The sequence below is a fragment of the Spermophilus citellus genome (genome assembly GCF_964194105.1).
Source record: "Spermophilus citellus genome assembly, chromosome: 5".
In the NCBI taxonomy this organism is placed as follows: domain Eukaryota; kingdom Metazoa; phylum Chordata; class Mammalia; order Rodentia; family Sciuridae; genus Spermophilus; species Spermophilus citellus.
The window spans coordinates 43,812,946-43,832,956 of NC_138186.1; the positions used below are offsets into that span (position 1 = coordinate 43,812,946).

General features: G+C 40.8%; 1 protein-coding gene across 5 annotated transcripts in view; it reads left to right on the forward strand.

Moving 5' to 3' along the window:
• The window catches only part of LOC308648830 (patr class I histocompatibility antigen, A-126 alpha chain-like), a 365,404-nt gene that overhangs the window by 270,668 nt on the left and 74,725 nt on the right, over positions 1–20,011 (forward strand). For 2 of the 5 annotated variants that reach the window (XM_081293890.1, XM_081293895.1), the window contains exon 7: positions 3–35. The exons of the other annotated variants lie outside the window; for them this stretch is intronic. In XM_081293890.1, coding sequence (XP_081150016.1) covers positions 3–35 — 33 coding nt within the window. The remainder of the gene's footprint in view (positions 1–2; positions 36–20,011) is intronic. 5 annotated transcript variants of the gene reach the window in all.

The following is a 20,011-nucleotide window of genomic DNA, read 5'->3' on the forward strand; positions in this document are numbered from 1 at the left end:
AGGTGTAAAAAAAGGGCCCTATACTCCAGCTGCCTGTAAGTATGAAGAACACAGATCCCTGAGACCCTAGGAATAGCCTAGTGGGGAGCAATGGGGGAGTTGGTCTGTCCCATATTTCCTCCATTACCCACATCTCCTGTGGGCTCTGACCAGGTTCTGTTTTTGTTCTGCTCAGCATTAAAAGATAATAAAATCATGGCATTTTCAGGTAAATGGATGGAGTGGGAGAATATCATGTTAAGTGAAGTTAGCCACTCAAAAAACCAAAGGCCAAATGTTCCCTCTGATGCTAATCCATAATGTGGGAGAGAGAAGTCATGGGATAAATGGAGGAACTTTGATTGGGCAAAGGGAAGGGAATGGGGTAGGGGGGAGAGTGTGCATGGGTGCAGGAAAGATGGTGGAATGAGATGGACATCATTAGCCTAGGTACATGTATTTCTGCACATAGAGTGTGGTGCTACATAGTGTACAACTAGAGAAATGAAAGATTGTGCTGCAATTGTGTACAACAAATCAAAGTGCATTCTGCTGTCATGAATACATTAATTAATTAATTTGAAAAAAAAAAGCTTTCATCTCTCTTTGCTCAGAGAGTTGTTGGTGCCTCATTCAGCAATGCCTGCCTTCCCTTAGCTGAAGCCCCAATGATGCCTTTTTCTGAAACCCGAATTGAACCCTTGCCTCCATAACCCTGCTCATTGGACTTAATGTTGAAGTGCCCCCAATGATTCAGACGTTCCCATCTCCAGTATCATAACTGCAGGGCTCCCAATCCCTCCTCCTTCAGGACTGTGCTCACCTCTCAGTAAAGTCTATGCTGTGGATGTAAAGAAAATTAAAATCACTCCCTCATCTCCCCTGACTTCTAGTTTTTCTCAAAATCATCATGTTTTCCAACACTCCTGATTTTTACTTCAAGTTAATTGTTCTGAAACATTTTTGTCTTCCATCTGAAGATAAGTTCCACCAGGGCACCAATATTTTTAATATTTTTATTTGTTCTAATTAGTTATACAAGACAGTAGAATGTATTTTTGACACATCATACATGAATGAATTATAGCTTCTCATTTGTCTGGTTGTATATGATGTAGAGTTACACATGTATGTAGTCATATGTACACATAGGGTGATAATGTCCAATTTATTCTACTGTCATTCCTAGCCCAGGCACCCTTTCCACTATTCATTCCCCTCTGACTAGTCCAAAATACCTCTATTTTTCCTGCTCCCCTCATGATGAATTTGCATACACATATCAGAGAAAGCCTTGGGCCTTTGGTTCTTTGGGATTGGCTTATTTCACTTAGGATAATATTCTCCAGTTCCACCCATTTACTGTCGAATGCCATAATTTCATTCTTCTTCATGGCTAAGTAATATTCTATTATGTATATATACCACAGATTCTTTATCCATTCATCTATTGAAGGCATTTAGCTTGGTTCCATAATTTAGCTATTGTAAATTGAGTTGCTATGGACATTGATGTGGCTGCATCTCTGTACCATGCTGATTTTAAGACCTTTGGGTATAAACCAAGATTGCAACGACTGAGTCAAATGGTGGCTCTATTCCAAGTTTTCTTAGGAATTTCCATACTCTTTCCAGAGTGGTTGCACCAATTTGTAATCTCACCAGCAATGTATGAGTGTAGCTTTTTCCCCACACCCTAGTCAATAGTTATTGTGGCTTGTGCTCTTGATGGTTGTCATTATGACTAAAGTGAGATGGAATCTCAGTGTAGTTTTGATTTGCATTTCTGTAATTGCAAGAGATGCTAAACATTTTTTCATATATTGTTGATTTGCTAGGAGCCACAAACAAATATATGATGCATCGCACTTTTGGTTGTAAAGTGACATGCCAGCTAGCCACTGAGATGATATGATTATGTTAAGATTTACATTCATATGGAAATTGGACTCCTGCTTTTCACCTTGGCCTGCTACCTGACTCATGTTACGGGACTCCTGGAGAGTTCCCATTGGTTGGGGAAGGATAGTAGGAGGGAATTCCAGGGGAGGTCCGCACCTGCCGGTTCCGGTGGACGCACGCGTGGGTGGACTGGTTTGCTTGCCGGCGCCTACGGAGTATTGGCGGCTTTTTCAAAAATAAAGTTTTGTTCCTGCTTGAGTGGCTCGTGATTCTGTGCCCAGCCAAGACTGCGGCATTGATTGATTGTATTTCTTCTTCTGTGAAGTGTCTGTTCAGTGCCTGAGCCTATTTATTTATTTATTGGTGTAAAGTTTTTTAACTTCTTTATATATTGCAAAGTTTAATGTTCTATCTGAAGTGAGTGTGATAAAGATTTTTTTTTTCCATTTTGTGGGCTCTCTCTTCACATTATTGATAGTTTCTATTGCAGTGAACAAGCTTTTCAGTTTCAATCCATCCCATTTATTGATTCTTGATTTTATTTCTTGCAATTTAGGAGTCGTGTTAAGGAAGTCAGTTGCTAAGCTGACATCCTGGAGATTCAGGCCTACTTTTTCTTCTATTGCGCACAGGGTCTCTGGTCTAGTTCCTATGTCTTTAATTCACTATGAGTTGACTTTTACGTGGTGTAAGAAATAGATGTTTAATTTCATTTTGATACACATGAATTTCCAGTTTTCCCAGAACCATTTGTTGAAGAGGCTATGTTTTCTCCAATGTATGTTTTTGGCCTCTTTATCTAGTATGAGATAACTGTATCTATGTGGGTTTGTCTCTGTGTCTTATATAATGTATTTGTTGTCTACATATCTGTTTTGGTGCCAATACTATGCTGTTTTCATTACTATGGCTCTTTAGTATAATATAAGCTGTAGAATTGTGATGCCTCCTGCTTCACTCTTCCTGCTAAGGACTGCTCTGGAATTCTGGGCCTCTTATTTTTCCAAATGAATTTCATGATTGCTTTTTCTATTTCTATGAAGAATGTCATTGGTATTTTAATCGGAGTTACATTAAATCTGTATAAGACTTTTGGTACTGCGGCCATTTTGACAATGTTAATTCAGCCTATTCAAGAACATAAGAGATCTTTCTATCTTTTCAGGTCTTCTTCATTTTCTTTCTTTAGTGTTCTGTAGTTTTTATTGTAGAGGTCTTTTGCTTATATTGTTAGATTCATTCCCAGATTCGGTCTCTCCAAGGCTATTGTGAATGGGTTAGTTTTCCTAATTTCTCCCTCGGTAGTTATCACTGATGTATAGGAATGCATTTGATTTATGGGTATTAATTTTATGTCCTGCTACTTTGCTGAATTCATTTGTTAGTTCTAGAACATTTCTGGTGAAATTTTTTGAATCTTCTAAAATATAGAATCATGTCATCAGTAAATAGTGATAATCAGAGTTCTTCTTTTCGGTTCTTATTCCCTTAATTTCTTATGTCTGTCTAATTGCTCTGGCTATAATTTCAAGGACAATTTTGAATAAATGTGGTGAAAGAGGGCATTCCTGTCTTCTTTCAGTTTTTAGAGGGAATTTTTTCAATTTGTCTCCATTTAGAATGATGTTGGCTTTGGATTTAGCATACATAGCTTTTAAAATGTTGACATTCCTAGTTTTTCTAGTGTTTTGAACATGAAGAGGTGCTGTATTTTGTCAAATGTTTTCTCTACATCCATTGAGATAATCATATGATTCTTATCTTAAATCTATTTTGAAATCTATATGTTGAACCAACCTTGCCTCTTTAGGATGAACACAATACTATCTTTTAAATATGTTTTTGTATGCAATTTGCCAAAATTTTATTGACAGTTTTGTGTCTATATTCATCAGGGATATTGGTCTGAAGTTTTCTTTCCTTGATATTTCTTTGTTTAGTGTTGGTATCATACTGATATTAGCTTCATTGAATGAGTTTGGAAGGGTTTCCTACTTTTCTATGTCATGGTGTAATTTGAGAAATATACATACTAATTCTTCTCTGTAGGTCTTGTGGAACTCTGCTGAGAATCCATCTGGTCCTGGGCTTTTCTTAATTGATAGGCTTTTGATGATGCCTTCTATTTCATTGCTTGAAATTGATATATTAAAATTGCACTTGTCCTCCTGGGTCATTTTGGATAGGTCATATGTCTCTAGAAATTTCAATGTCTCCAAAATTTTCTAACTTATTGGAGTATAAATTTTTAAAATAATTTCTAATTATCTTTTGTATTTCAGTGGTTTCCATCATGATTTTTTCTTTTTTATCATGAATTTTAGTAATTTGAGTTTTCTCTCTTTTTCTCTTGGTTAGTGTGGCTAAGTATTTATCAATTTCATTTATTTTTTTCAAAGAGCCAACTTTTTGTTTTGTCATTTTTTTGAATTGTTTCTTTTGTTCCAATTTCCTTGACTTCAACTCTAATTTAATTATTTCCTCTCTTATGCTGTTTTTGGTGTTTTTTTTTCTTTTTCTAGGGCTTTGGAATGTAATGTTATTTATTTGGTCAATCTCTATTCTTTTAATGAATGAGCTCAATGCAATGAACTTTTGTCTTACAACTAACTTCACAGTGTCCCAGAGATTTTGATAAGTTGTATCACTGTTCTCATTCACCTCTAAGTATTGCTTTTAATTTATCTCTTATTTCTTCTGCTATCCATTCATCATTCAATAGCATGTTGAGATTGGCAGTTCACAGCAGAAAAGAGAGCATCCAGGAAAACAGGTAAAGAGAGTTTTAGCATGCATAGCTAAAATACATGAAGCAAAACTTTAAATTATAAATAAGAATAAAGAACACAAAACTAAAATATACTAATCAGCCATCCTAGTTAAAAAAAAAACTAATCCATGTAAAATAACTAGCTTCAAAAATGCAAAAGATGAAGAAGTGAAAAAAAGGAAACTGTATAAATGTCCATGTACAATTATGATCACAATTAAACACTGAAAATAAATTTTAAAAATTTTTTATGAAAAGTTACAGAATTTTTTCTTCTGTTTGAGTTCAAAATATTCTCAGCTTCTCTTCACAGCAACTTATGTGGGATCTTCTGGAGTATGAAGCTCCACCCTCTGGATTGCTCTAGTGAGAGTTCCTGGAGGCAAAAGTTCAGGCTTTGGCAGGCTCCAGGCTCTTCTCTGAAGGCTAACTGGTCTGGAGATTTTGAATCAGCATCCCCCTAGTGGCCAGTGCTTGCTGGTCCATGCTGTAGAAGTTTATACAAAGGTTTCCCTGGGTTCTGCTCATGTGGTGGAGGAGGCAATGCTTTGTCCCCTATGTCACTTCCAGACCCCATGTTTCCTGGTTACAGGTTCAGTCTCCAAACAGTTTCTCCCACCCCTGCCCTTCTGAGTTGCCAGACTGACGCATCTCTCCCAGCTGGTCCTACAAGCAGTTAGGTTGAGGAGTAGGGGTAGAGCTGGGTGGGTTTCCATGACCAGTTGCCCCATATGTAAACCTCCCTCCCCATTTGATTTTTTTCTGGTTACCAAATCACACTCTATCTCATGTAGCATATGTTTATTGGGCCTGTATTTTGGGCCAAACTCCAGTTTGCCAGGAATCTGCTTCCTTAGTTGCTGGCCCCCATGTTCCAGCTGCAGAATGTTTCCTTCCTTTGTCCTCTGCATACCTCCTGGAGAGAGGTGGTGGCTTCTTTCTCCCCTCTCCCCAACAAATATCATGCAGCGTGTCCTTCAGGTTTGCTAAGCAATATCCTTGGTCTCTGAACACTCTGTACCCAGACATGCCTTAGGCCTCCCAAAAAATGTGGGCTCCTTTCAGTCCCTCATCCCTCTACTATGCTCACAAAGGGACCTCTCTGAAGGAGCTTCTGGCCCAGCTATGGGAGAGACTTGCTACTGGGGAATTTTTGCTTATTTTATTATATTCAACCTACTGAATCTTCAGTCTCCTTTGAATTTCCAGTTTTAGATTCCAGTAAAGTATGTCTCCCACCTGCCTTTTTGGGTTCACCCACAATGTGGAGAAGCTGTCTGTTTGCTTTCTTCATTTCATTCCACAACCTTCTTTATTCCATCATCTGGGATCTCCTCCCCAACTTGTGTTCTTTGACATGTTTCAAGCATCATATGACTTTGTTTCTATAGTTTTGTCTCTGTACCTTCTAGTCTATTCCATTGGTCATCATATCTGTTTTGATGCCAATACCATGCTGTCTCATTACTAGAGTTGTGTAGTATAATTTGAGATTGGGTATTATGCTGCCTCCAACATTGCTCTTATTGATCAGAATTACTTTGGCTATTCTGAGTCTTTTATTCATCCAAGTAAAATTTAGGACCATTTTTCCTAGTTCTTTGAAGAATCACATTGGTATTTTGATGGAGATTACATTGAATCTGTAGATCACTTTTGGTAATATGGCCATTTTGACAATATTAATTCTGCCTTTTCAACAATGTGGAAGTTCTTTCCAATTTCTAGTGTCATCTTCAATTTTTTCTTCAGTGTTTTATAATTTTTTTTGCATGCTAATAATAACAATTTTAAGTTTTCTTATAAACAGTAGAAAATAGAAAACATTACCATAACAAGTTGTAGGAGACCATGGAAGATATCAAAAATACATTTAATATCTTTAATGGTATTGTTTTTCTAATTTTTGAACAAGAGGTCCACATCTTCATTGTGCACTGGGTCCTGCATATTGTATAACCAGCCATGCTTTTTCATCACTCTTCCTTCCTTCAAGCCTTCTTTATCCTAACCCCCTTCCTTCTACAGTCTTTGGAAGACTCTCATTGATTGTCACTGCTTTGAAGAGCACAACTATCTCCTGGTTTCTCTGTTGCTTCACTTATGGGATCTAGAACTGAACCAAAACTGAATTCATGGGCTCCATGGGTACTAGAGGAAAGCCATCTGCAACAATGGAGGATGACTTGATTCTCAGTTTCCTTCTAACCTTGACTTGTCTTGGAGAAGCAGGTAAATGTTGGAATGATGCTATTGGATTTCCCTTAAATTGTTGCATATTTATAAATGCTCAAAATGTAATAATTAATTTAATGGAACAAAACATTTAATTAGGAAAAAATTTATACAAAATGTCATTTTAACAAAAAATTTAAGTAACAAGCTTAATTATAAATGGTTAGCTATGGAAATGCACCAGTATAGCTGTTATACTGGCTTTTTGAAAGTAACTAAATATGCTGTTAACATGAAGCACAAACTATGCTACCAAAGACATTGTTTTCTTTTGGGGAGGCCATGTTGAGGATGGAACTGTGGGCTTCTTGCATGCTATGTCAGCACACTATCACTGAGCCACAGCCTTAGCCCTCCAAAAGTAAAGCCCAAAGACTTTACAGCACTAGTATTTCAAGACATCTCTCACTTCCTTGTTTAGATAGATGTATGGACAGTTTTCTTTTTTTCTCCCCCTCTTTGTTTTTTAGGCTATTTTGAGGGAATTATTTTCCTGATTTATTTCTCCACAGTTTCATTATTGATTTATAGGAAAGCTATTGATTTTTGTATGTTGATCTTTTATCTTGACACTTTACTAAAGTTATCAGCTGTAGATGTGTGGTGTTTTGGGAGTCTTCTAAGTATAGAATGAAGTCATCAGCAAATACAGATAATTTGACTTTTTTCCTATTTGTGTACCTTTAAATTCTGTCTCTTGCCTAATTGCTCTGGCTAGAGTTTTAAATATTATATTGAATAGGAATGTTGAGAATATACATCCTTGTCTTATTCCTGATTTTAGAGGAAATACTTTAAGTTTTTCACATTTACTATGATGTTGGCTTTGGGTTTAACTTATATACAAGAAACTTACATAAGCAAGTTCCTTTAAGTTTCTCTATCCTTGGTTTCCTCAGTGTTTTAATCATGAATGGACACTGGGTTCTGTTGAAGGTTTTTTCTGAATCTACTGAGATGATCATATACTCTTTGTCCTTAGTTATTTTTATGTCAAGTATTGCATTTATTGATTTGCATGTGTTGAACCAAACTTGCATCCCTTGATGGGACTGTTATGTAAAATTTTCTCAGTGCATTTTGAATACATATTGCTAATATTTTATTAAAGATTTTTGCATGTATATTCATCAGGCATATTGATACATATTTTTATTAATATGTCTGTCTGTTTTTGTATCAGTGTGATACTGACTTCATAGAATAAGAACACATTTACTCAAAATTATTCCTGTAATTAGTTGATATATGACTATAATGTGTATTCAATAGAGAAAAATTATAAAATGCTGACAAGGATAAATGACAAGTTAAAAATAATCCATACGCTTAGACCAGAACATTTTTATTTCCTTTCAGTCTGTCAGCCTCCTCTTCCTACAGCCTGAATGCTGCAAATTTCTGTTCTCTCCCTCTCTTTCCTTCAGATGATGAACAAAGACTTCACTGGCCCCCTGCACTGCCTTCTACAAATGCCATTTCCCAGTCAGTTGACTCTGGCCCACTGAGGGAGCAATTTCTCACTTTCTCCTTCCTTCTCACACCCCACTACTACTTCCTTACTTCTTATTCCTAGAAGATGAACTTTCTCTTTTAACTTGGAAAAAAAGTAGGACTCAGGTAAGAATTGCTTTGTAATCCCACCACAGCCCCCACAGCTGAAACTGTCTCCTCCATCTTCACACCAGTGATGATGGATGATCTGTTGCTGTCTGAGGCCACTTGGGAACAAGATTGGCCCCTTCCTCCCCTGCATCATCACCTTCTACCCTCTGATCCCATTAATTCTTGCATTCAATCATAATGTAATATTTCCCATTAAAAGAAACACAGATAAACTCAGTAAATAACATGAAATCCCTTCATAAAGATCTATCACCCAATCATATGTCTCCCTCTGATTACTGCTTCATTTATTTTTTTTCTAAAATTTTTTAGAGAGAGAGAGGAGAGAGAGAGAGAGAGAGAGAGAGATTTAATATTTATTTCTCAGTTTTTGGTGGACACAACATCTTTATTTTATTTTATGTGGTGCTGAGAATCAAACCCAGAGCCCCATGCATGACAGGTGAGTGCGTTACTGATTGAGCCACATCCCCAGCCCACTGCTTCATTTATTTTTATTTTTAATTTTGGTATCAGAGATTGAACCCAAGGGCAGTAAAACACTGAACCACATCCACAGTCCCTTTTTATTTTTTTATTTTGAGACAGCATTTCACTAACTTACTTAGGGACTTGGTAAGTTGCTGAGTCTGGTCTTGAACTTGAGATTCTCCTGCCTCAGCCTCCCAACCCACTGAGATTATAGGCATGCAGCACAATGCCAAGCACTGCCCATTTCTCTGATATACCTTACAGAGTGATATCTGAGTCTATTCTCTCATGTTGTCTTTTTAAACACTGAATTTTAATTTTTCTAGTAGAACCATGGATGCATTTGAAATTTCAAATACTCCTACAAGGCTTGGTCACAAAAACAAATTATGCCAATCTTCCATATAGCCCCATTTCTGGATCCCCAGAGGCAGCCTGCTTTACTTTTGTAATCTGATGTTTTTATTATTACCTCTGTGCCCCTAAATAGAATGCTAAGTGCTCCTTCTATCTTAGTTTCAGGTTGCAATGGACAGCATCCATTCCCATGCCCCTATCCTCACAACAGTTATTTTATAATTTTGGATAGACCAATGTTGTTTATATTGTTCTGACTGTGTAAATGCTATTCACAGCCAGGCTAGTAGCCAAGTTTCCTTTTCTTTCCTTGAACTAATTTTTAACTTCCCTGAAGTTAATAAAAGTGTTCCTCCTTCACTTGCTTAGTTTCTTTTGTTGTTGTTGTTGTTTTGGTACTCATTACTGGAAGTTTCTCAAACTCTCCCCCAGAGTCTCTGCTATGGTTTGAATGTGTGCTGCAAAGTTCATGTGTTGGGAACTTGATGTTTACTGTGGTGGTGTGAGGAGATGGGGCCTAATGGGAGGTGGGTGTGTCATGAGGGTTGTGCTTTCCTAAAAAGATCAGTACTGTTATCTTAGGAATGTGTTGGCCCCTCCTGCCTCTCTTGCCATCTCTCTTGCCCTTACACCTTGTCCCACATGAGGAAACACCAGGAGGGCCCTAGTTAGATGCCAGTGCATTGAATTTGAATTTCCCAACCTTAAAAATGGTGAGGAAATACATTTCTGTTCTTCATAATTTAGTTAATATGTGGTGTTCTGTTAGAGCAGCCAAACAGACTAAGATAATCTCCTTGAGTATATTCAAGCATGTGCAGGTGTTGCAGGTCATCCATGGACTGTGTGTGTGAGCTATGTGCATTTTGAGTGTATGGGAGGACTGGCCTGGCATTGCACGCTCTTTGGACTGTTCAACACACATGTGCACTTTCCTCTCATTCTGCCTGTGTTCCCACAGAGCCCTGAGATGGGTGTGACTTGATAAGATATCAGTCAATCTTCTGACCTCAAGATATTAAGAGGTTGGATTCAACCCCCTGACACAGACCCCTTGCCTTATTTGGGTGGAATATTCTAATATCTTCTCCCCAATAAATACAGCATTTTTATGTGGCTTGCTCTCTTACCAATGAACCCTTAAGGTCAAAACTGTCCCTAATTCTCACAAGCAAAAGGTATTTCCATGTGTTGTATGTTTTCTTCACTGTTTCCTAAGCTTGAGGTTGAGGCCAGCCAGCTCTTGTGAACACAGCACAGGTCACCATACCAGCTAGCTAGTGATATCCAGGATTCCACTAAGTTGGTGAAGACACTTAGAGCCCTTAGTACTGCTACACCTTTGTATCTGGGGAGGGGTACTGACTCCAGGGTCTCATCAGGGAACTTTGGCTTCCCTCTCTGCTGCTGTCTCCCTTCTTACCTACATATCATGTTTCCTCTTTCCATCATTTTCTCCATCATTTTTGTTTCTTACTTCATTTAACTATATCCTACAGGAACATGGAACAGAAAATACTGAAACCCAAAACATCTGAAATGTCTTTAGGACACGTTGTCTCTTAGTTCATATTCAACTTCATGGAATTCTGTGTTGTTGAAAGTATTTTTGCTTGGAATGCACATGATTTTACTGAAGCCAGATTTAAAGATAGGTAGTTAGAGTATTTAAGTAAATCAGGTCTAATATGAAGTAAAATTGAGAATGAAGGCCATACTGAAAATGGAGCCCAGGAAAACAGAGCAGCTCTTGGGGAAATTGAAATGTTAATGTTTCCAAGGCCCAGAGCCCATTCAAAGGAAATGGTAATGAAGCAGCTGGCAGCAAACAGGGAGGTGCTAATCAAAAGCCACCTCAGGCCCTGCCTGCCCAGATTACTCCTCCATCTCATTTGTCCCTCACCTTTTGGGTCTTCCCACCTCCATTCTATCACTGCAAGACAACAGAACAAAGGACAGGAACTCAGACAGGAATGTGGGAATGCTAAAAAAAGACCTTAGCTATAAAAGAGGGAAGACCTTCCCCTTTCATGGATTCCACCTCTTGGGTCCCCTTCTTCCTCCAAGGAGAAGTCTTTTCTACTGTCCATAATAAAGCTTCTACTTTCCACTCTAACTTGCTTCTACATGCTTCTCTGGTGTTATACTTCAGCACCGGTAAACAGTGGTAACATTACTTCAAATTGTTTAGCTACCAAAGCTGTTGTTCCTACCTCTTGAAATATTTAGGATCTCTTCTTTTCTATGCATTTTCTGAAATTTTATTTGATGCATCTTAGTATGGATCTGTGTTCATTTGTTTTGACACCTTTCAAATGTAATGAGGGGGGGTTGTAATTGCTGAGAGAATTTTTTGAGATTTAAAAATCTTCCCTTATTCTCAATGATTGCGGAACTCCTATCATTAAGTTTTTAGAAATCCTTCACTGATAGCCTCAGGCTCTTAGAGTTCTTCTGTTTTCCTTACCATTATTTTTTTATATAACTTCTTTTCTGGTATTACTTTTAATCATCCAAATCATCTATAGATTTATCATGTTGAAAGGGTAAAGTTTCTAAGCTGCAAAGCCTGAATTAAGATGTAAAAGACTAGGTATTGTTAAGTTCCTCTGCTGCACCCAGAACCTGAAATTCCTGAGATAGTTAAGACAATGCCCTACTGGCCATTTAGCCTAGGGCCCTGTGCAGTTTGTCACAGGGCCCGAACCAATCAGTTTGAATGTGTACCCCACTTAGGAGTGACCAATCACCCCCGCCCGACTTGTTCCCACCAATGAATGTGCTAATCATGTCTCAGAGTTGTTGTTCAATTTTCCCACGCCTCATGATTTGTTCTGATGTATGCAAAGCCCCCCCCTCCCCAAAAAGTGTACTTAAGCTCTGCTTGACCTCTGCTCTGGGCTCTGGGCCGCTCTCCCTTCCTGAGTGAGCCTTGGGCCTCAGCACGCTGAATTAGGATCCTCTTCAATAAACTCCCTCCTGCTCATTGCATGAAGCTGGTCTCTTGTGGTCTCTTCCTCTGACATTTGGCCGGACCCTTACAATGTATATGATCAGTTTTTAATTTCTAAGAACTTCTTTTGTTTTTGCATATAATTGTGCATAAATTCATTACTTCTTCAAAAATATCATATATTTTACATGTTTTTTTTAGCAATTATTGAGAATAGTGGTAGAGGATCAAGCAAAGAACTTGGGACCAGTTGGGATCTCTTCACAGTTTATTCAGAACAGCAGTTCTCAAAGTGTGATCTGTGGAGTCCTTGGATCTATTCAGATTTTTGCACAGGAGTCATATGACCAAAAGCTATTTTTATAATGTCACTAAAACATTACTTACACTGAAGTAAAACTTGGCAAGATTGAAACCAAGGTACCAAACTGCAATAGTAGTTATTGTATTTCTGAGCATATTTTAACTGTACAAGAGAAAATGCCAGTTCACTTAAACATGTCCTGTTAGAAGTAATAAAAATTATTGACTTTATTAAATCTTCATTCAAATCCACATTATAAAAAACTTACTTGATAGAATGGGAAGTACAAATAAAACACTTCTGCTACATTGCAAAGTAGGGTGTCTGTGTCAGCAAAAGCCATGTGGTGAGTTGGACGAGCCCCATTTTTATGGGATACCATAAAAATCTATTTCTGATATATAGAATGAATGATAGAGAAACCATTCCTTAGGCTTCAATATTTGACCAACATTTTTTTTAAATGACCTGAACCTGTCCCTTCTAGATTGTCCACTAACAGCAATATTTTCAATGATAAAATGTACACTCTTAGAAGAAAATCAGAGTCTGGGAAAATCAGAATCCACCACTATGAACTTGTTGGACTGCCCAATGTTTAAAACACTTTCTGGTGAAATCTGTGGTATTATCAACATGTGACCTCTTGATTACTTGCATTGTAATGTGTGTACATTAGAAGATCTATATAACTTTATAGACGATGCATCATTTCAAAAAATATCATGCATTAGCACAAAAGCAATCAATGTGCAAGACACATCCACAGCCTTTCATGCAACAGAATATGAACTATTCAAGAGTAGTGTTTCAGGGTCCATATGTCAAAGAACTTTTAAGAAGCTAATACGGTGCGAATTTAGTGAAGAACCAGATTAACGTAAAACGTTATTTAAAAAGATTCCTCTCACATATTAGTGTGAGGTTGCATTTTTGGTTTCAAACAAAATTAATAGCTAAATGCTGAAGTTATGAACATGTAGCAGTTTTCTAAAATGACAAATTAAAAGGACTTTCAAAACTGTGAAAAATAAAAAGATCCACTCTTCTGATTAAATCTTTATTTTGGAAAACAGTTATTTCTCTTTCAAACTATTGTTTCTTTTGACATGCGATTTTTATTAATACTCTGAGTGAATAAAATATCATTTTTAAAATGGACTTAATTTCCAATTCCTAAACATACTCCACATGAACATGTTTACCTTTGGAGCACAAAAAGATCCTGTAACCAATCCCTTCCAGATTTCCCTGAAGCAGGCATCAGAGAACTTTGTGATAAAGAGCACTCTTTGCAGGAAAAGAGTGGTCAGGGCAAAGTCCCAGGTCCCTGGGCGTGGCTCTCAGGGTCTAGAGCTGTGTCTGGGGTGTGGATGTGGAGCATTGGGGATTCCCCTTCTCCCTGGCATTTCTCTTCTCCCTCTCCCAACCTGGGTCAGGTGGTTCTGCCTGGACACTCCTGAAGCAGCCCAAGGTCTCACTCCCATTGCTTGTTGGGTCTAGCTCCCAGAGAAGCCAATCAGCATAACCATGGTTCAGGTTTCAAAGTCCCCACCCACTGGCCAGGATGAAGAATCCCCACAGAAGTGGAGAATGAGGGTAATGGCTCCAGGAACTCTGCTCCTGCTACTATTGGGGGCCCTGTCCCTGACCGAGACGTGGGCAGGTGAGTGCGGGTTCAGGAGGGAACCAAACTCCAGGGGAGGAGTGTAGGTGCAGTACCCCAAGCACACAGGACCCTGAAATTGGCGTCTTCTCTAATTTGGTCCAGATCCTCCCCAGGTGCAGATGCTCGTCTTGATCCCTCCACTCTGCCCCTAAGTCCTGCCCTCACGTGTGCCTTCACCCCCTTAGCATCTCTAGAGCCCCCCTCTTCTCCTCCTGGTGTCCTCAACCTGGGACCTGGCATCTGGCTACAGGAAGAAGGTCATGGAGTCTCAGCGTCTCCCGCCCCCCAGGCTCCCACTCCATGAGGTATTTCCACACTGTCATGTATCTTCCTGGCCTTGGGGACCCCACTTCATCTTCGTGGGTTTCATGGACAACACAAAATTTGAGCTTCTACAGCTACCCCGAGAATCCCAGGGAGGAGCCGCGAGCTTGGTGGATGGAGCAGGAGGGGTATTGGGACACTAACACGGATTTGCAAGAACACTGCAAAGAATTACAGGGTGGAGTTTAACACCATGCTGGGCTACTACAACCAGAGCAAGGGCCGTGAGTCACCCTGGCCCCTGGCAAAGGTCACGCCCCTCAAGTACCTCATGCATGGTCCCCAGTCATTAGGGATTCCCTTGTCTGTGGTTCACCCCAAGGCTAAGGAACCTGCATAGACTGTCCACCCAGAAAGAGACCCCAGGGACTGCGACCAGGTTTCATTTTCAGTTTAAGGGAAAATCCCGCGGGTGGGCAGAGTGGGTACCCAGACAGGCTCTCACACCCTCCAGAGGATGTCTGGATGTGTTTGGGGTCTGATAGACACTTCCATCACAGGTTCACACAGTAAGCCGACGATGGGGAGGATTACCTTGCCCTGAACAAGAACCTGAGCTCCTGGACACTGCGGACTCTGCAGCTCAGATCACCCAGCCCACGTGGGAGGAGGCCGGTGTGGCACAGGGATTTCAGGCCTACCTGGAAGGGGAGTGCCAGAGTCCCTCACAGACATTTGGAGAAAGGAAAGGAGACTCTGCAGTGCTTAGGTATGAGGGGCTGTGGGACATCTGCCTGAGCTCCTAGGAGCTCTCTGCCCACTTCCCACAAGGAGGGGAGGAGAAAGACGCCCATGCTAGAACACCACCTGCTCCATTCCAGAAGGAAGTGAGTCAGCCTGGAGTCCCAGGTGCTATACTGGAGAGGAACTGAAGGCTGCTCTGTGGAAAAGTAAGAGAGCCAGTCTCTTTCCCTGGCTGGTGGGAAAGACAATAAATAGCTCACCACATTCCCTACTGTGAGGATGGCCTTAGGCCTGAACCTAAGCAACTCCATTTTAAAAACTCCAGTTGAAACCTGCAGTCTCACTAGGCACACACACAGAGCCCTCCACTATGGCCTCAAACAAGTTATTTCCCCTCACCCTGATAAACAGAGTGAAGCCCCTGGCAGGCTGTCCTCGCCTGATAAGAGGGAAAGGTGAAAAGATCAGGGTGGAGACCTCTAGACCAGATGTTTCTGACCCCAGGGTAAATGATGTCACTGAGAAATCCAGTGGTAGCTGATAAGGATTGAGAGGGGGGTCAAAAGACCCAAAATTTAATATATATAATAGAGCTGATGAACAGGGGATTCAGCCAGATGAAACAAGGATGCACTCCAGGTGGAGAGCCTGATGAGGACCCGGGCTGACATCCATCACTTGTCATCATTTGTGATCTTCTGCGTGATCCTCACCACTCTCAAACTCTACCACCTCTTCTGGACCCTGGTGAGAGCAGCAACTTCTCCCTGCAACCCTCTCCTCAGCCAGTTGTCCACTCCACACCAGGAAAAGCCTGCCTTGGTTCCAGACCTGATCACCTCAGTCCAAGTGAGTATGCATCTGCTGGACATAAAGCCTAAGGCTTAAGACTTTTGAACTCAGCATGCAGAGGGAATGTCTGTCGATAGCCCATCATGATTAAATGTGTTTTGCAGTGCCTAGAATTAATCTAGAATTTTTGCTGGGCAATTAATTAATCTAGAATCATTTGCTGTGAATTGGTTATGTCTATTGTAGTATCTAGCATTAAGGATTGTCATTTTCTTGATTAAGAACCTATAGAGTGAAATTGTATTGAGTGATTTGAGTGAATAAAGCATTGAAAGGGGCAGAAGCGTGTGGACATTCTTTATTTCTCCCTTTGACTGCATATGTTGCAATTTTGTCCCCTCCCAACACCTACTAAGGGACTTTCTATCAGGTGTTTGTCTCAGCTCCAGCCTAGGGTCTTTGGAAGTCTGACTGCAACTTATCAGCCTCCACCCAGGCCAAAACATGAAATCCCTGTCAGACGCGTGGAGCCTTGTAAGAGAGTTGTCTCAACCTTATTCTAGAACTTTCCAAGGTATAGAAGATAATGCCAGAAGCCTGAGTCCAGGCTTATGTTTTGTTTTTATGCTCCCTCCTCCACTCCAATCCTGTTGTGCATTCTCTGGATGAACACGTGAGCACTGCTTCAGTGGCCCAGGAGTAATAATGCAAGAATGTCTGAATTCCCTATTCTTCCTCTCAGACCCTCCAAAGACACGTGTGACTTACCACACTAACCCTGAAGGGGACATCACTCTAGGGTATTGGGCCCTGGGCTTCTACACCAAGGAGATCACCTGAACTGGCAACGGGATGGGGAGGACCAGACCCAGGAAATGGAGCTTGTGGAGACCAGACCTGCAGGAGATGGAAACTTCCAGAAATGGGCAGCTGTGATGGTGCCTCTGGAGATAAGCAAAGATACATGTGCCATGTGCACCATGAGGGGATGCCTGAGTCCCTCACCCTGAGTTGGGGTAAGGAGGGGGTGAGGGTATAGAGTCTCTTTGCAGAAAAGCATTAGGCATTCTGGAGACCCTCAGCAGTGTGGGGACTGAGAGCTGGGGATCATAGACCCTCACCTGACTTCCCTTCTCCTCCCAGAGCCATCCCCTCAGCCCACCATCCCCATCATGGGAACCCTTGCTGGCCTGGTCCTCCTTGGCACTACTGTTGCTGTGGTCACTTTTGTCTTGTGGAAGAAGAAGAACACAGGTATGAAAAGTGCAGGGTCTGGATTTTTGTCCCACTGGTGGTTTCAAGTACCTGGTGGAAGTGTGCCCTGCCTTGTTTAGTGGGAAACAATATATTCACAAACATGTTTACCCAAACTGGACCCTGTTTACTCTTTGTAAGGCACATAGAAACTAAATGACAATTTTATCCTTCTAATGCTTGTGGTGAAGAGAACCTGATTCCCATCATTTAGAGGCCAGAGGGGAATTACTCTGCTGAGGAAAGATCTCCAAGAGAGCAATTCACTCCATCCCTATCCATCTCCTTTCTTCTTGTCTCCTGATCCTTCCCTGCATTTGCAGGCACAGTTCTGGAATCTTTCACAGAGTCCAGGACTGAAGGGTTCCTCTAAGACCTGTCTCCAACCCATTCTCTCACAGGATGCTTTCTTCCATCAGGAGTAAAAAAAAATGGGGGCCCTATGCTCCAGCTGCCTGTAAGTATGAAGAACAGTGATCCCTGAGACATTTGGTGTGCTGTAGGGGGAACAATGACCCATTCCATGATTCCTCCATTAGCCACCTCTCCAATGGACTCTGACCAGGTTTTGTTCTTGTTCTGCTCATGTAATGACAGAGCCCAGAGCTCTGATGTGTCTCCCACTGCTTAAAAATGTGAGACTCTGAAGAGGGAGAGGGGCTGGGGTATGGGGAGACTCCGGGGTTACAAGGACTCTCTGAATTTAGAAATTTTGAGTATTTAATTGACTGTTCAGGGTGTCTTTTGCTCCCAATGACTCACAAGGATCACAAGATCACAAGTTCAAAGCCAGCCTCAGCAAGTTAGTGAGGCCCTAAGCCACTCAGCAAGACCCTGTCAATACATAAAATAGAAAGAAAAAAATCTGGAGGTATGGCTCAGTGGTTAAGTGCCCTTGGGTTCAATTCCCAGTACCAAAATAAATAAAATAAAATAAAATGTCCTCCTCTTTCTCCTTCTCCTTCTCTTTTTCTCTCTCTCCATTAACACACATACAAACACACATACACACACACACACACACACACACACACACACACACACACACAAACGCCAAATTGTTACCAGGTCACACAACATTGTGCCCAGGAAGGAAAAGTTTAGGCCATAGGCTTCTTGTTCCAGATATATTCAGAGTCAAGTTGATGTTGGGCAGCTGTAATACTGCCTGGGAGGAAAGAAGCCAGGCCATAATGCTCTCTGCTCCAAAACATTTTGAAAACAAAATGGTAAGAAAATGGGTTTTATTCAAATCTAACTTTGAAGAAAGATGAAAGAAGACTTAATTGTTTCAAAAGTTCCATCTCCAAACTCCCTGAAATTTGCAGAAATTGTACAGAAGAGGCAGAGAAGTGACACAGGCAGGAAATGAACCTATGCAGATTTAGGGATCCTGCAGTTAGACAGTCCTGAGTGGGCACCTCTGCTCCCATCTTCTGTGGAGACTACCAGGGTTAAGTTATCCGGCCTTCAGCGTCCTTCTCTCAACAGAAGAAATGTATTCCCAATTCAATGAGGGAGTGGCCCATAATGTAGTCTGATTCTAAATTGGAAGGTGTTTTAATGAACTTAGAGTCACTGTGACCAAAAGAACTGACAAGGAAAAGTTTATTTGTGTTTTGGGGGTTCAGAGATCACAGTCCATAGACGGCCAACTAAACTGCTCTGGACCTGAGTGAGACACAACATCAGGGTAGAAGGGTGTGGAGGAGAAAAGCAGCTCAGGACTCGGCAACCAGGAAGGAGAGAGAGCTCCACTTAAAGGAGACAAAATATACACCCTAAAGGCACACACTCCAGTGACCTACCTCCTCTGCCCACACCCTACTTGAGTACTATTACCACCCAAATAATCCCTCTCAGTGAATCACCCCACTTCCTAGGTTACAGCTCTCTTAATAGTATCATTTCACCTATGAATGTTCTTGCATTGTCTCACACAAGACATTTTTGGGGACATGTCATATCTAAACCATAACAGTAGGAAAATAGGTTTTATACAAAGGCAGCTTTGATGGGATGTCACGTCACATGACTGAACCAATCAGGGTCATTCCAACTAAATTTGGGGAATAAATAAAGATACACACACAGAAAGTACCCTTTCTTTGGGGTCAGTGACTGGTCCTTAGCTGTATCTCCCACGGGGGGCAGGGAAAGGCAGGCAAGAAAAAGAGAAAGAGTAGGTTTCAAACATGTTTTGTTGAGGGAGGCTGTTCCATGGAATATTCTATCCCCAAAAGAGCAAAGGGGCAGGATTACTAAGGATTAGGTGAGCGTAACTCAACCCCAGTGGGAATGCCTACACCTGAAGCCACACATTGCTATCTGACATGGGACATCACCTAAGTCACTACAAAATGTAGTAATGGGTCAGAGCCCCCTGTGTCAGGACTTGAAGGTATGTGTTCATTTAGGCAGCTTCCCACATGGGAGGTGGAAGACATTTAATTGTTTCAAAAGTTCCATGTCATAAAAGCTCTGGATCAAGGAAAACACTTAAAAGCAGGGACAGGTGCATTACAATGAAAGAAATTTTATGGGTAGGAGTCACTGTGGCCCAAAGAAATTTTACAGATTTCGCTTATTTTGCATCCCTGGAGCCCTCTTCATACCAAAAAGAGCCAGAACTTCCTGAGACCAGCATCTGTGCCTCACCATTGTATATTAGGATTGTCAGGGTGCAGATAG